The sequence below is a fragment of the Phocoena sinus genome, chromosome 5, assembly GCF_008692025.1.
Source record: "Phocoena sinus isolate mPhoSin1 chromosome 5, mPhoSin1.pri, whole genome shotgun sequence".
Classification (NCBI taxonomy): Eukaryota; Metazoa; Chordata; class Mammalia; order Artiodactyla; family Phocoenidae; genus Phocoena; species Phocoena sinus.
The window spans coordinates 93266416-93284081 of record NC_045767.1 but is presented as its reverse complement, the minus strand read 5'-3'; the positions used below and the strand labels follow the sequence as shown (position 1 = coordinate 93284081).

The window sequence follows — 17666 nt, the reverse complement described above, 5'->3', positions numbered from 1 at the left end:
GGCTACCAAGCAGGCATGTATGACAAGCTGAAACAGCAAGGGAGTCAGAGGAAAGTGGCCTGACTAGAACAGCAACCTATTCTGCAATTGGATTTGCTTTCCTGCTTAACAAACTTCTGCCCACACCAACGTTTCTACACTTCCTGCATACTCACTCACCACCATGGTATCCCACTCAACACTGAAACTCCTTTCACAGCAATGGGCTGACACTATGCGTTCATTGCTTCTGTCATGTACTCCATCACCCTAACGTGTCCAGAGGCATAGAGTGTATAGTAGAGACTCACTTACAGCCTACAGATTATTGAAATGGGATCGTGACAGACCCAGAGGATGAAAGGTCATCCATCACCCAGAGATTCTGTATTTGAAGACAAATACTATAACTGATAAAACTTTGGGATCCGATATCCTTTTAATAAATTGCTTTGATTAAATTATCCAGAGTGTATTTCAGAGGGAAAGATCTGGAAGGATGCATTCCAATGAGTAAAGAGTGGTTACTGCTGACTCTATAGGAAGTATTTGTATTTTCTACATTCTTTTTGTTAGTCTGTATTTTCTAATTTTCCTAACATGAGCATTAACATGTTAAATAAAATAATTTTTAAAAATGTAATGTAAAAATATGTCATCTTGAGTTTCCATTAAACTTTATGACCCATGACATTATATTACAGGTACACATGTATTATCAAGATTAACATGCCAAAAAAACCCTCAGTAAGCTTAATTCAAAATGAAAGAAAATTATATTGTAAAGAAAGAGTAAAGGAGCTATTCACTCAAAACCAGGGAAAATAATACTCTGGGAAAATGAAATAGAGCAATTCTGCTTTTTTATGGTTTTATTTATTTTTACAAATAGTTGATATAACTATGTAATATTGACAATGCTACCAAAATGTTAGAATACCAAATATGAAATTGATCTCACGGTTGATAAAATATATAAAATATTGATTAACTGAGGCAGAAGACTATTCTGAAATGTTTGTAAGTGTTAGTTATAAATTTTATGGATGTTGCCAAGTCAAAATTGTACAACTATGGTGGGACATTCATTATACATTTTGTTTAATGTTTAAAGAGAGAGAGAAATAGCCAAGTATATAGTAAATGAAATCTGTCTAATCATCTTCCCAGGATTCTTCCATGCTTGAGTTATTTTACAGAAGTCTTGTTACATTCACATTTACATTCCTTCCTCATACACGTCTTCTCAAGGAACTAAAAAAAAAAAAAAAAAAAGATGAGAGAAACTCCTTTAAATTGGCAAACGAAAATTGTACAGTCTAGTCACAACCACTACCATACCCGAATTCACAGTCTTACACTCTGATGTATATCCTGATAGGACCCAAAATCTGATGTCGATGATAGACCATGCGAGATGGTGGACTTTGGAAGGTAGTCGCACACCATCAGAAATATCTAGATATAATTCACACTTTTTCTGTGGCCAAGCCCAGCCCGGGCCAGCTCGGCACAGCCTTGGGCTGCTCATCTCTGCTATTAAAGGCCTGGGGCTTCTGTGTAGCCGAGGGAATGAAGCCGTAGGTGATGCACAGAGCAGTGAATCCAGCAGCAGATACTGGGATGTGTATGTTAAGTATGTATGCTCATGTAACGTACATAAACATGTATGTATACAAGGTGTACATAGACATTTAAGGGAGTAAAAAGAGAATGAATGTTCACATATAAATTTAAATAAGTAATGATTTTGTAGATAGATAGATAATTTACCATCATAGATTCCCCCCCCTTTTAGTTGAAATCCTACTGATAAAATAGAGGATATAGGATGTAAGGATAAAGGGAGAAAATATTCCAGGGTTTTGAGTGACAGGTGTTCTCAGGGGACTCAGCCATAGCCAGGGGCATCACCTCTCTTTAGTTGATGCAGCTAAAAGAGTAACTAGTGAGTCAGGCATGCTTCCTTTTGCCCAAAATTGAACTAAATGTTCAGCAACAGAATGGATTAAACCAACAGGGGACAAATCAAAATAAATAAAACATCCTCTTTTGCCACCAAAGAAAAAACTATGAGTCACTATAATGTCAAGAGCAAATAGGGATATATATGTATATACATATATCTCCTTGGCAAGAAGAATATATATGTCTGTGTGTGTGTGTGTATGTGTGTGTGTGTATATATACATATATATCACATAATTATATTTATGCTTAAGTATAATTTTGTGTGTATTATATAAATATATAATCATACATACAATTATGTTATATAAAATATATAAGCATATTTTATACATTATACATATAAATATATAAAATACACTTATGTAGGCCATATATGCAGATGAGGCAGTTACTAAATACATAAGTACAAAAATGTGTGTAAGTATATTAACTATATCTTATATATAAGTATCCTATATGTAAGATATATACTTATATCTAAGTCTATAAAATATACTTATGTAGGCCCACTGTTGCTGCTCAAAGCTATTGCAGAGATTTCATCCTAGTTCTAGAATGGAATCTTCTAGCCCATTAGTCTATTATCGTACTCTAGACTTTCCCTTCACATCGCCTGATTTAACTTTGGACAAGTCTGGATCTGAGATTGGTCAATATATCTATTTGCCAGTAAGTGTAAGCTGTTGTTAGTTCTATCGCTCTTAGAAAAAAAGAAATCCAGTATCGTAGTTCCGGGAACTTCTACCGTCTTGGCTGCATGTCCTCCTAAGGACTCCGCGGGCCGTGAGCACAGGGGACTCTGGACAAACACAGAACTTATCAGCCACGACTTGGGCCCCAGGCCCAGCTGGCTTCCTGCCATGGTGACAGGGCTGGTCTGGAGACAGATCTTCAGGCTGCAGGCCCTCCTGCTAAACGGTCCGCTCTGCCAGCCTCCCACCCCACTCTTGTTATCTGTGGCCTCCCAGGGGGAGCCCTCCACGTGGGAGGCGGGGGGACGACCAGCAGCACAAGCTCAGGGAGAGGGAAAGACAAAGTGGGAAAAAGACAGAAGAGGCTGCAGGGCTGTCCGGGAAGTGACCTTTGGCCCTAGTCTGCGTCCTCATGTACCCCACAAATAGCACAATAATAGTCCCAGCTCCACTCCCAGCTCCACTTCGTCCTGACCCCAGCATGGCTCCTTAGAAGTAGAAGTGAAGGAGACTGGACACTTCCTGGAGAATTCATTGTTTTAGTAGCAGGCTCACACCCTGCACATGGATCCCTTTCACTTTGTCCCCGTTAAGGCCAAACCCAAGGAAGGTGAGTCAGCAGAGAGACAGCAGGAGCCAAACAGGCTCCTGTCTGCTCCTGAAAAGAGCAGAACGCCAAAGCCCATCTGTGGGCCCCCGTCTGGGGAAAGCACACCCCTTCTCCCAGGGCTGAGTCCTGGGGTGTCCCTGTAGAAGAAGTATTTTGATTTTGTCAGGGTGCTGACCCCTTCCCATCAACGACTGTGAGCCCCTCAGCAGGTCTTTCCGAGGTCTTTCCGACCCTTTACTCACACTCGGCATCCTGTAGCCCCTGCTCAGAATGAAATCCTTAAAGGCAACTGTTCCATGAAGGTCTGCAAGTAACTCCTCCTAAAAGAGGGTCCACACTTTAAAAAACTGGTCAGCTGTCAGAAGCTTGATTTCATTATTTGTCCTAATTAAAAGCACTTAGCCGTTTATCAAGTATGTTATTTTAAACGACTTCCTTCTCATTTAGGAATATGTGTGTAAATAACGTTCAGAAGTTGATGAATACAAAGGCTTTCAAAAAGATATCCAACCTTCTCTCCTTTCTCTGTTCTTTTTCTTACCCTTGTATCAAGGATAAGCAACACATTTTATCAATTAGATCATTATTGACCTAGGATGTCCGGAATCTAATCTATTTGAGATTAATAATTGTGATACTGTGATTTATAATAAGAGACAGATATTTGGTCTTCTTCCCATTCCTGGCACAGAGGCCTTAAAACCCTTGGAATTTCCTAAGTGATGAGAGCCACAACGGTGAGAGTCTTTCCTTATTCATAACAAGCCCCTTTCAACCACATTGCAATTTATCTTAATGAAGTGTTTTTTGGAAAGCCCCTAGATAGCTACTAGATGGGGGCTGGTTGTCAGGGAAACCAACCACGTGATTAGAGGGTTGGCACTTTTAGTTGAACCTCCCCAACTCCAGGGAGGGGAGAGGAGCTGGAGGTTGAATTAATCACTAATGGCCAATGATGTAATCAATGACACCAATGTAATGAAGCCTCTATACAAACCCAAAGGAGGGGGTTTGGAGAGCTTCCAAGTCGGTGAACATGTAAAGGTACCTGGAGAAGGCAAGGAAGCTCCAAGCCCCTCCCCACATGCCTTACCCTATGCATCTCCTCCATCTGGTTGCTCCGGAGTGTACCTCTTTATAATAAACTGGTCATCTTACTAGATTGGAAGTAAACTGTTTTCCTGAGTTCTGTGAGCTGTTCTAGCAGATGATCAAACTCAAGGAGGGTGTCGTGCGAACCTCTGATTTATAGCCAGTCAGTCAGAAGCACAGGTGACAACCTGGACTTGAGACTGGCATTTGCAGTGGGGGCAGTTTTGTGGGACTGAGCCCTTAACCTGTGGGATCTGATGCTCTCTCCAGGTAGGTGGTATCAGAATTGAGTAAAATTGTAGGACATCCAGCTGGTGTCAGGGAATTAGAGAATTGCTTGGTGTGGGGAAAACCCCCCGACACATTTGCTGACCAGAATTGAGAGTGGTAGAGGAAGAAACGGGAGTGTTTTCCTACTCAATACATATCCACAAATTTTAGATCTTAACTCCAAAGGGCATGATAATCAAAAAAGATTTGACCCAGGCCCAACATCTTAGGGGTATTCATGCATTCATTTGGCTTTTCCTTTTATTTATTGGAATTTAAAATTTGGGATGTAGAAGTTTATATCATTGTAATTCAGTTCTTTAAGACCATTTCACCTTCCAAATGAACTCAATCAAGAATAGTCAAAAGTCATGTGTTTCCAGCAAGACAGCCATGTCATCATGGTGTCCCTTACCAGCACACGACTGCACCCATGTCTTGTGAACTGACTTCAGTATGAGGTGGCATTTGCACTGAGACAACCTTCAGCTCAGATGATCAAGTCTCAGCATATACACATACCTGTTCCCAGAGCTCCTTTTTCATAGTCTCATCTTGAGCTTTACATAAGATCTTGGGGTCAACCAAAGGTTCATCGGCTCTTTGCTTTTTCCACAACTTGGTGTTCAGATACCATGCTCCGTACCTCATCTTCACCCACTTTGGTTTATAAGGACTCTGTAGAAATAACATAATTCCCAATTTCATTGGTTTGTTTGGTTTGTCGTTTCAATAAAGCTAAGATTTAGCTTATGAAAGCAGTATCACTTATTTATTTTTTTATTTTTTTGCGGTACGCGGGCCTCTCACTGTTGTGGCCTCTCCCTTTGTGGAGCACGGGCTCCAGGCGCGCAGGCTCAGCGGCCATGGCTCACGGGCCCAGCCGCTCCACGGCATGTGGGATCTTCCCGGACCGGGGCACGAACCCGCGTCCCCTGCATCAGCAGGCGGACTCTCAATCACTGCGCCACCAGGGAAGCCCGGTATCATTTATTTTTAATCTATGGTTACTCCTTGCCAAAGTATTTTATGAAGTTTCAGTGTGCTTTGATTCACAAAGGTAACATGAAAAGTTCATGACTGAGAAAATAATGTGGTAGTTAAGCATGGCTTTTGGATTTAGACAAACCTGGGCTCAAATCCAGCCTTCCCCACTTAGTAGCTATGAGTCCATGGACAAGTTAGTTAAATTCTTCATTTGTAAAATAGAGATAATAGCATCTACCCCATAGGGTTGTTGGGAAGACTAAAGGAGAGAACTATGTAAAGCAGCTAGAACTCATGTAAGAATCACATATTTCAGTGAAGGGTAATGACCTTCAACAATACTCAGTCAACCAAAACAATAAGTTATCAGCCTCTCTGTGAGCCCAGCTCTATACTCAGCTTTGTACATGGTTCACTACTTTTGATCCAAATGCTATTCAACACCAGTCTCTTGCCTCTTTATTTTTTAATTTTTAAAAAATATTTATGTATTTATTTGGCTGCACCACATCTGAATTGCGGCACGTGGGATCTTCATGGCCGCCGTGTGTGGGATCTGCAGTTGTGGCATGCGGGATCTTTTTAGTTGCAGCATGCGAACTCTTAGTTGCAGCGTACGGGATCTAGTTCCCTGACCAGGGATCGAACCCGGCCCCCGGCATTGGGAGCGTGGAGTCTCAACCACTGGCCCGCCAGGGAAGTCCCTCTTGCCTCTTTAATTGGAAGAGAGGAAGAGGGGGAGGAAGAGATGTCTTTCCTTTCTTTCTCCCATTCCTCAGGAGTGCATCTGCTGGTTCACAGCCTGATGCTGTGATGCAATATCCGCTCCTTGTCTCATCATGAAAGGAGGTCTAACGCTTGTGTGGGACAAAGAAACATGAAACACAAAGACCCTGCTCCTCCTCCTCCTCACTCGTATCTAAACTATGAGGTGGAACGTGTGGCCATCCTAGAGTCAAGCCAGAAACACCTGCCTGAAACAGAGATGATGGGACAGAGCAGAGGGGAGGGAAATCCCTTCTCAGAGCTGGATTCGGCATTATGTTCCCTCCATTCCAAGCAGACTGACCTCCTTGCTATTTCTAGAGGACCTATCACACTGCTGCCTCAGTGCCTTTGCACTCACTGTTCCCTCTCCATGATGCTCTTCCCCAAGACACCCACATGGCTCACTCTCTTACCTATTTCAGGTCATCTTTTCAGTTGTATGTTCCCCGACCACCCAGTTCAAAAACTGTAACGCCTCACAACACTGCTTGTCTTCTTTCCCTGCCTCATTTTTCTGAACAGCACTTATCGCCGCTTGATATGCTGTATATTTTTCTGATTGTTTGTTGTCTCACCTCTCACCTTCTAAAATGTAAGCTTCTGAGCTTGTTCCCCGCTACATGCCCCTGGCATCTAGAACAATACTTAGGACACAACAGGTGCTCAATAAATATTTGTTGGGTTAAAATCAGGTTTCTTAACTTCAGCGTTATTAACATTTTGAGTTGGATAATTCTTTGCTGGAGGTGGGGGGCGGCAGTGCTGTCCTATGCATTGTAAGATGTTGGGCAGCATTCCTGGTCTCCACCCACGAGATGCCAGTAGCATCTCCAAATTGTGACAACCAAAAACGTCATCTCCAACATTGCCAAATATCCCTGGTGGGGTGTGGGGGTGGGGAAGGGGACAAAATTGTCCTGGCTGAGAACCACTGAATTAAAGGAAGGAGGGTAGGAGAGGAAAGAGAGGAAAAAAGAAAGGAAGGGAGAGGAACGTGATCTACATACTGCTCCACTAAAGAACTTGAGCTCTGGAATACGTTAGGTTGCTGGGTACCTGGTGATCTTTCAAGATTCAGTACAAACATAATTTCTTCTGTGAAGTCTTAACCATACCCACCCTCAGCCCATGCCTGGTGGAACTGGTTACTTCTTCTACAACCCGGATGAACCATGACATCATTTCATTATAGTCATTTCTCCATTGCCCTCACTAGACCGTAAGCTCCTTAAACGCAGGCAACAGTCCTTCATTTGCTCCCAGCACTTTTCGGCACATAGTAACAGATGCTCAGAAGTGTTTGTTGAATTAATGTATAAATAAATGGATGAATGAATATACAGGGCCAAGAGAAACATGCTACAATAGAGGCACAGACTGCTGTGAGAGATTAGAAGAATAAGTTAATGTCAGCCGAAGGACCTGGAGAAAACTCCACGGAAGAATTGGCATCTGACCTGTGTCTAAAGGGAGATGTCAGAGTGTAGACATGAGGAGAGGGGCACGTCGGGCAGAGAGAATACTGTGAGCAAAGGTAAGGTAGTCGAAAAGCTCAGAGTTTTAAAGAACATCAAAGAGCAGAGGATAACACGCCTGAGAGTATGTGGAATAAGAAAATAAAGATGGAGATTCCATCCCCGGAATAGGGACCAGATTTATCCTTCCACCTGCAACAACCAAAAAACGAAATATAGATATATTTATAAGACACTGGACATCAAATAGCAAAGGACAGTGATCCTTGAGAGGCAAAAAGTGAATAAGCCCCCCAACTGCCCCAGTTCACTGTCTTCAGAGAGTTCCCAGGCCACAGAGCAGGAGAAGGAGCCCAGGAGGAACCTAGTGGACTTTCTGAGTTGAGAAGACAGAACTGAGAGTCCAGGAAGACCAAGGCAGCTAAATTTTGCAGCCCAGAGTAACAGAAAGGAAAGAGCTGCACAGAGAGGGAACTACAGAGGTTTGCAGAGGGTCTCCATCTGTGTATGTTTGGGAGGAAACCACCTGAGGTCTGGGAAAGAACTAACCAAAAGGATTAGAGAGAACAGTGTCCTGCATGCACACAGGGCCAGGGCCAGGGCCTGTTCCCTCCTGGGAAACTCGAAGATTCACAGGATACTGGGTAGAACGCACGAAGGGTCTTGCATCGGTAGTAGGGAGTTAGCCCTAGACTAAACATTATTTTGACCCTTCTCAACGGTTCTTAAAAGCAAGACCCAAAAGGATCAAACTTTTCCAGACACAAGAAACATGAAGACATATACACCAATGTGTATAATAATCACACCGCTCAAAACCAGTGACAGAGAGAAAGTATTAAAAGCAGCCAAGAAAAAACAGGTCCAGAAAAACAAAGATAAGGATGACATAAGATTTCTCGTCAGAAGCAACACAACCAAGAGGACGGTGGAGCAACATTTTTAAAGGACTAAAAACAAACAAACAAAAAACTTTGAACCTTAGAATTCTATACCCACAAAAATATCTTTAAAAATGAAGGAAGAACAAGGATATCTTCAGACATAGAAAAGGTGGAAGAATTCATTGCCAGCAGATCTACACTAGAACTATTAAAGGAAGTCCTTCAGGCGGAAGGAAAATGATACTCTGTGGAAATCTATTTGAACTTTTGCATAGTGACCCTCCATTGGCCAGTCAAAAGTTCGATTTTGGCAACAACCACCATGCTTTATAAAGCAGCATTTGTGCAATTATTTGTAAATACAGAGAACTGAGCAATTTCATTCAGCCCAGATTCAGAACAAGCAGTGGTTCAGGCCCCATGTGCCTGAACCACATGGATATAATTTGCCTGTCCAGCATCATTCTGCATTTTACCCTTTAGAAAGCTGAGAGGAGAATGGAAAATTTAAAGTGCTGACTTAGTGATGGAATGCATAGTTTTCATAAACTTTATGCAACAGAATCAAAGACGGAAAACAGCATGAATGTAAAAATAGGTCAGCTGATCATGTTCAATTATGAAAGGACAAAGTTGGTATGTCAAAAATATTGGAAATATAGTATCAAAGATTATGTGTAAAAGACAGAGGGAAATTATTATCTTCACTTCCAGAGAAACTAACTCTATAATCTCCCCACTTCCCACCCACACTTAGGCACGTAAATCTGTTGTTGGACTGGCACAATTTGACTTGTGTATATATATTTGCACTAACACATTGTGTAGAAAAGTACTCAGGGGCCCATAGTACTTCCCTTTAGAACATAGCTTGTTTTTTCTCATCTCTGCTTCCTTGTTCTGTCTTCACAGGAAATTGGTGCTGGGAAACTGAGTGATTTGTTAATTATCAGGCAAGCATATGGTCAAGAATGATGGTCTGTGGTCGAAAAGACCGCCATAAAAATTCAAGAATTCTTTGGACATACACAGTGTTCACAACTGTTAACTGCAGCATCTCACTCTTGCAATAATAAACAATCACGTATATTTCTACTGACTATTAGAATTTCAACATGTAAAACACATAAAGAGATAGATTTCAACATATAAAACACACAAAGAGGTTGTCTCAACATATAAAACACATAAAGAGGGAAATAATGACTGTTCAGATATTAACAATAATGCTGAATGGCCTGCCTTGTTTGTATAACCGACTTTTTAAGATGTATTAAATATTCATTCATTTAACAAATGTTTATTTATTGTATTTTTTTACAAATGTTAAACATCAAAAAAATTTCAAGAATTTTACTGGAAAAGGTCAGTGCCTTCTGAAGCACCAGAAGTCAAGAACATTTAATATTTGAATACAATTTAATTTCCTTTGATTCTCAGTTCTTCTCCCTTTTGGCAGTTACCTGTGGTTTCTGAAGTCTCTGCTCAGAGTGTAGTTTCTGGAAAAACTGTGGCTCCTGCAGTTTATTCAGCCCAATCCTTTTCTTTAGCTCCAGAGGAACCTGGCTGGGTCTCATTGTATGGAGCACATTATAGCTTGGTTTGCTCTGATAGTCAATGTCAAACTGTTTCAGGATGAACTCCTCATCAATGTTCAGGCCCCCCTGGAAGAATAGCACAGGGCATGAGTCAAGGACAAATGGTGAAATGCTCCTTCTTCCTTCTTTAATCTACAGGAGGTATTCGACCATGGCTGGAGAAGAGAGAGGTAGTTTAAAGGAGAGGTAGAAAGTGCTCAGTCACCATTTGTAGGAGACAAGAAGTATTTGGGGTCTGGAGAGCTTTGTCAGTGCATTAAGAGACAACTTAGGACCCACAAGAAGCCGTGAGTCCTGAGGGAGATAGTGGTGCTGAGGAAAATCCAGTCTGTTTGATCAAAAGCAAACATCTCCAACACTTTATAGTAGTAACATCTTTAGAGGTATTTTCCAGACATGTCTAGAAATGTTAGTGTGTGCTCTGCCCACAGCCCCTTATACAGGAAGCTGCCCTGTTCGGGGCTCCTACTGAAGCCATGGGCTCCTTTTAGTCAGCCATGTTTTGTGCACAGAACAAACCCGCCTTCCGTCCCCCAGCCATAGCTGGCAGGAGTACAGATGGGCACATTAAGAGCCCCTAATCTGTAGACTGACCGTGGATCTATGATATGGCTGAAAGATAACTTAGATTTGAAGGATAGTAGAATATAGCACCCCAAAATATGCCTCTGGCTTAAGGCTTATTTTGAGCTGATGATTTTGAGAAACAGCAGACAACACAGGAAACGATCTAGAAACGGAGTAGAAGTCACTCTTTAAGTGAAATTTACATTTATTAAAGAAACTCCACTTGTAAGGCTATCTCCCTCTCCATTCCAGGAAGAGAAGGAAGACTTTAAATCATAAGACAGACACTCTTAACAAAGGAAAAGGCACCCACTTAAATTTGCATAATAAACCATACTCTTGTTCTCCTATTTCTTCCTGGTCACCTCCCCATTACTGACTCCCCACACCTTTCTCTCTTTGTCTTTGGCGCAAGTTGGTATTTGAGCCTGAATTCTAAGCCACCTAGGAGAGTTAGTCATTTTTCCCTGGGTATCTCCCATGTATATATGAGGTATACTTGTTAATAAACTTCTGTTTGTTTTTCTCTTGTTAATCTGCCTTTAGTTATAGAGATCCCAGAGAGAACTTAGAAGAATAAAAGGAAAATTATTTTTTCCTGCTCTACAGGCTCAACACAATCCTACTTTGGAATATATAAGTTGGGGAATATAGAGAATGGGGTCATTAGCAACTGAAGCTGATGTCGGAGTGAAATTTATAGACGGGTCATTAAATCGAGTCAGGGGTATAAACTAGAGCAAGCAGAATCAATGAGGTAAAAAATAAATAAATAAACAACATGGAAGGAAAGCATAAACTAGTGCTATGGAGAAAATACCACAGGGTGATGTGATTGGGACCAAAGTAGTATGACAGTTATGGGACCGTGGTCATAAGGGACTGAAAACAAGGCTGGTTACCACAGCAGTAAAACAATTATCCTAGGTTTCCTTACACTTCCTGCCTCGAAAGAGGAATAGTCTCCAACAGTAGGAGTGGGAGAGGTGGAAGGGCTGGGACTCGGGCAATCCTATCTAGTCAGCTTGTAGACAAGCAGTGGTAGAGTGGGCATCACCTACCCTGTCCAGCATCCCTACTCCAGTCACACTCTGGAGAGCCTCCCTCCACCACTTTCAGTCCATCTGTCGCAAATGGGCTGATGCCCACCTCTTGGCCTCAGGGTTGGACGTGTGACCTAGACCAGTCAATGAGCATATTCCATCTCCTTACTCATAGTGGATAATTCAGGCACAGGTGTGGCCCACGTTAGTCTGGTGAGAGTACGCCCTGGATTTTTCCCTATGGGAAAAAGGTTGCTCTTTTCCCATGTTAGGTTGTTGCCTGGTGGGATATAAGCTTGGAAAATTTAGTGAATACTTTTGATATCTCTTAGGGAAAGACTACAGGAATGTGAAGTCAGAAGAGAGTAGCTAAGTGATAGGGAGAGCACCTAAAAACATTTTAGCACCCAGATCCAGCTGTGCCTGAATACTTCTGGATGATTCCCTTTTCTCACTTAATCTAGTCTGAATTATATTACTTGCCAAAGAAATAGTCCAAAATAATATATTGACCAAAACTGACTAATACACTCAAAAAATGGGGGGAGGGGGATTGAAAATTCTAGAGAGTCTTAAATTCAGGAAAAAGCATCAGGAATCTAGACATCTACAGGGACTCAGGGACAGGAATAGATAACTAAAAAGGTTCTTAGAAGGAGGGCAAGAAAAGGACTTGATAACTGAGTCAAAAGTCTCTTCATTTGAAATATTTTTCGTTAACGACTGTAGTCAAGCATAGCTTTCCAAGTACTTACAGATAAATATAACTGAGAAAAATGAATTGAAAAAAGAAGGAAGGATAGAGAGAAAAGAAGGTCCTAACATTGAAATGAAAGATTAAAATATGAAACAATGGGGTGGGGGAAATGGGGAGATGCCCAAAGGGTACAAACTTCCAGTTATAAGATGAGTAAGTTCTGGGGAATCTAATGCAGAGTATAGTGACTCTAGTTAACAATGCTGTATTATATACTTGAAAGTTGCTAAGAGAGTAGATCTTACATGTTCTCACCTCACACACACAGAGGTAATTACGTGAGGTGATGGATTTGTTAACTAACCAGATCATGGTAATCATTTTGTGATATATACATGTATCAAATGATCACACTGTATACCTTAAAATTACACAATGTTATATGTCAATTGTATCTCAATAAAGTTGGGTGCAGACAGCCACTTAAAAAATATATGAGAGGGCAGACAGCAGAAGCAAGAAGAACTACAATTCTGGAGCCTGTGGAACAAAAATCACATTCAGAGAAAGACAGACGAGATGAAAAGGCAGAGGGTTATATACCAGATGAAGGAACAAGATAAAACCCCAGAAAAACAACTAAAAGAAGTGGAGATAGGCAACCATCCAGAAAAAGAATTCAGAATAATGATAGCAAAGATGATCCAGCACCTCGGAAAAAGAATGGAGGAAAAGATCGAGAAGACGCAAGAAATGTTTAACAAAGACCTAGAAGAATTAAAGAACAAACAAACAGAGGTGAACAATACAATAGCTGAAATGAAAACTACACTAGAAGGAATCAATAGCAGAATAACTGAGGAAGAAGAACGGATAAGTGACCTGGAAAACAATGGTGGAATTCACTGCCACAGAACAGAATAAAGAAAAAAGAATGAAAAGAAATGAAGACAGCCTAAGAGAACTCTGTGACAACATTAAACGCAACAACATTCACATTATAGGGGTCCCAGAAGGAGAAAACAGACAGAAAGGACCAGAGGAAATATTTGAAGAGATTATAGTCGAAAACTTCCCTAACATGGGAAAGGAAATTGCCACCCAAGTCCAGGAAGAGCAGAGAGTCCCATACAGGAGAAACACAAGGAGAAACATGCCGAGACAAATAGTAATCAAATTGGCAAAAACTGAAGACAAAGAAAAATTATTGAAAGCAGCAAGGGAAAATGACAAATAACATACAAGGGAACTCCATAAGACTAACAGCTGATTTCTCAGCAGAAACTCTACAAACCAGAAGGGAGTGGCATGATATACTTAAAGTGATGAAAGCGAAGAACCTACAACCAAGATTACTCTACCCAGCAAGGATCTCATTCAGATACAATGGAGAAATCAAAAGTTTTAAAGACAAGCAAAAGCTAAAAGAATTCAGCACCACCAAACCAGCTCTACAGCAAATGCTAAACGAACTTACTCTAAGTGGGAAACACAAGAGAAGTAAAGGACCTACAAAAACAAACCCAAAACAATTAAGAAAATGGTAACAGGAACATACATATCGATAATTATCTTAAACATGAATGGATTAAATCCTCCAACCAAAAGACACAGGCTCACTGAATGGACAGAAAAACAAGACCCATCTCTACAAGAGACCCACTTCAACCTAGGGACACATACAGACTGAAAGTGAGGGTATGGAAAAAGATATTCCATGCAAATGGAAAAGAAAGCTGGAGTAGCAATACTCATAAAAGATAAAATGACTTTAAAATAAAGAATGTTACAAGAGACAAGGAGAGACACTACATAATGATCAAGGGATCAATCCAAGAAGAAGATATAACAATTATAAATATATATGCACCCAACATAGGAGCACTGCAATACATAAGGCAACTGCTAACAGCTATAAAAGAGGAAATCAACAGTAACACAATAATAGTGGGGGACTTTAACACCTCACTTAGACAAATGGACAGATCATCCAAACAGAAAATAAATAAGGAAACAGAAGCTTTAAATGACGCAACAGACCACATAGATTTAATTGATATTTATAGGACATTCCATCTGAAAACAGCAGATTATACTTTCTTCTCAAGTGCCCATGGAACATTCTCCAGGATAGATCACATCTTGGGTCACAAATCAAGCCTCAGTAAATTTAAGAAAACTGAAATCATATCAAGCATCATTTTTGACCACAACACTATGAGATTAGAAATCAATTACAGGGGAAAAAACGTAAAAAAACACAAACATATGGAGGCTAAACAATACATTACTAAATAACCAAGAGATCCCTGAAGAAATCAAAGAGGAAATCAAAAAATACCTAGAGACAAATGACAATGAAAACATGACGATCCAAAACCTATAGGATGCAGCAAATGCAGTTCTAAGAGGGAAGTTTATAGCTATACAAGCCTACCTCAAGAAACAAGAAAAATCTCAAATAAACAATCTAACCTTACACCTAAAGGAACTAGAGAAAGAAGAACAAACAAAACCCAAAGTTAGTAGAAGGAAAGAAATCATAAAGATCAGAGCAGAAATAAATGAAATAGAAACAAAGAAAACAATAGCAAGGATCAATAAAACTAAAAGCTGGTTCTTTGAGAAGATAAAAGCTGGTTCTTTGAGAAGATAAACAAAACCATTAGCCAGACTCATCAAGAAAAAAGAGGGAGAGGACTCAAATCAATAAAATTAGAACCGAAAAAGGAGAAGTTACAACAGACACCGCAGAAATACAAAGCATCCTAAGAGGCTATGACAAGCAACTCTATGCCAATAAAATGGACAACCTGGAAGAAACGGACAAATTCTTACAAAAGTATAACCTTCCAAGAAAGAACCAGGAAGAAATAGAAATATGAACAGACCAATCACAAGCACTGAAATTGAAACTCTGATTTAAAATCTTCCAACAAACAAAAGTCCAGGACCAGATGGCTTCACAGGTGAATTCTATCAAGCATTTAGAGAAGAGCTAACACCCATTCTTTCTCAAACTCTTCCAAAAAATTTCAGAGGAAGGAACACTCCTAAACTCATTCTATGAGGCCACCAACTCCTTAATACCAAAACCAGACAAAGGTACTACTAAAAAAGAAAATTACAGACCAATATCACTGATGAACATTGATGCAAAAATCCTCAACAAAAAAACAGCAAACAGAATCCAACAACACATTAAAAGGATCATACACCATGATCAAGTTGGATTTACCCCAGGGTTGCAAGGATTCTTCAATATGTGCAAATCAATCAATGTGATACACCATATTAACAAATTGAAGAACAAAAACCATATGATCATCTCAATAGATGCAGAAAAAGCTTTTGACAAAATTCAACACCAATTTATGATAAAAGCTCTCCAGAAAGTGGGCATAGAGGGAACCTACCTCAACATAATAAAGGCCATATATGACAAACCCACAGCAAACATCATTCTCAATGGTGAAAAACTGAAAGCCTTTCTCCGAGATCAGGAACAAGACAAGGATGTCCACTCTCACCACTATTATTCAACATAGTTTTGGAAGTCATAGCCACAGCAATCAGAGAAGAAAGAGAAATAAAAGGAATCCAAATTGGAAAAGAAGAAGTAAAACTGTCACTGTTTGAAGATGACATAATACTATACATAGAGACTCCTAAAGATGCCACCAGAAAACTACTAGGGCTAATCAATGAATCTGGTAAAGTTGCAGGATACAACATTAATGCACAGAAATCTCTTGCATTCCTATACACTAATGATGAAAAATCTGAAAGAGAAATTAAGGAAACACTCCCATTTACCCTTGCCACAAAAAGAATAAAATACCTAGGAATAACCTACTGAGGGAGACAAAAACACGTATGCAGAAAACTATGACACTGATGAAAGAAATTAAAGATGATTCAAACAGATGGAGAGATACACCATGTTCTTGGATTGGAAGAATCAATATTGTGAAAATGATTATACTGTCCAAAGCAATCTACAGATTCAATGAAATCCCTATCAGATTACCAATGGCATTTTTTATGGAACTAGAACAAAAAAATCTTAAAATTTGTATGGAGACACAAAAAAACCCGAATAGCCAAAGAGGTCTTGAGGGAAAAAAACAGAGCTGGAGGAATCAGACTCCCTGAGTTCAGACTATACTACAAAGCTACAGTAATCAAGACAATATGGCAGTGGCACAAAAACAGAAATACAGATCAATGGAACAAGATAGAAACCCTGGAGATGAACCCATGCACCTATGGTCAACTAATCTATGACAAAGGAGGCAAGGATATACAATGGAGAAAAGACAGCCTCTTCAATAAGTGGTGCTGGGAAAACTGGACAGCTACATGTAAAAGAATGAAATTAGCACACTCCCTACACCATACACAAAAATAAACTGAAAATGGATTAGAGATCTAAATGTAAGACCAGACACTATAAAACTCTTAGAGGAAAACATAGGAAGAACACTCTTTGACATAAATCACAGCAAGATCTTTTTTGATCCACCTCTTAGAGTAATGGAAATAAAAACAAAAGTAAACAAATGGGACCCAATGAAACTTTAAAGTTTTTGCACAGCAAAGGAAACCAAAAACAAGATGAAGAGACAGCCCTCAGAATGGGAGAAAATATTTGCAAACAAATCAACGGACAAAGGATTAATCTCCAAAATATATAAATAGCTCATGCAGCTCAATAACAAAAAAACAAACAACCCAATCCAAAAATGGGCAGAAGACCTAAATAGACCTTTCTCCAAAGAAGACATACAGATGGCCAAGAGGCACATGAAAAGCTGCTCGACATCACTAATTATTAGAGAAATGCAAATCAAAACTACAATGAGGTATCACCTCACACCAGTTAGAATGGGCATCATCAGAAAATCTACAAACAACAAATGCTGGAGAGGGTGTAGGAAAAGGGAACCCTATTGCACTGTTGGTGGGAATGTAAATTGATACAGCCACTATGGAGAACAGTATGGAGGTTCCTTCAAAAACTAAAAATAGAA

The 17666-nt window shown here is 40.1% G+C and overlaps 1 protein-coding gene across 1 annotated transcript in view; it reads right to left on the bottom strand.

The window, feature by feature from the left end:
• Positions 1 to 863: 863 nt before the first annotated feature.
• FAM47E (family with sequence similarity 47 member E) overlaps positions 864 to 17666 on the bottom strand; it is a 33020-nt gene continuing 16217 nt past the window's right edge. The window contains exons 6-9 of the mRNA XM_032631995.1: positions 10192 to 10392; positions 5137 to 5292; positions 3495 to 3572; positions 864 to 1233 (exon numbers count right to left, since the gene is read on the bottom strand). Coding sequence (XP_032487886.1) covers positions 1168 to 1233; positions 3495 to 3572; positions 5137 to 5292; positions 10192 to 10392 — 501 coding nt within the window. The 3' untranslated portion in view covers positions 864 to 1167. The remainder of the gene's footprint in view (positions 1234 to 3494; positions 3573 to 5136; positions 5293 to 10191; positions 10393 to 17666) is intronic.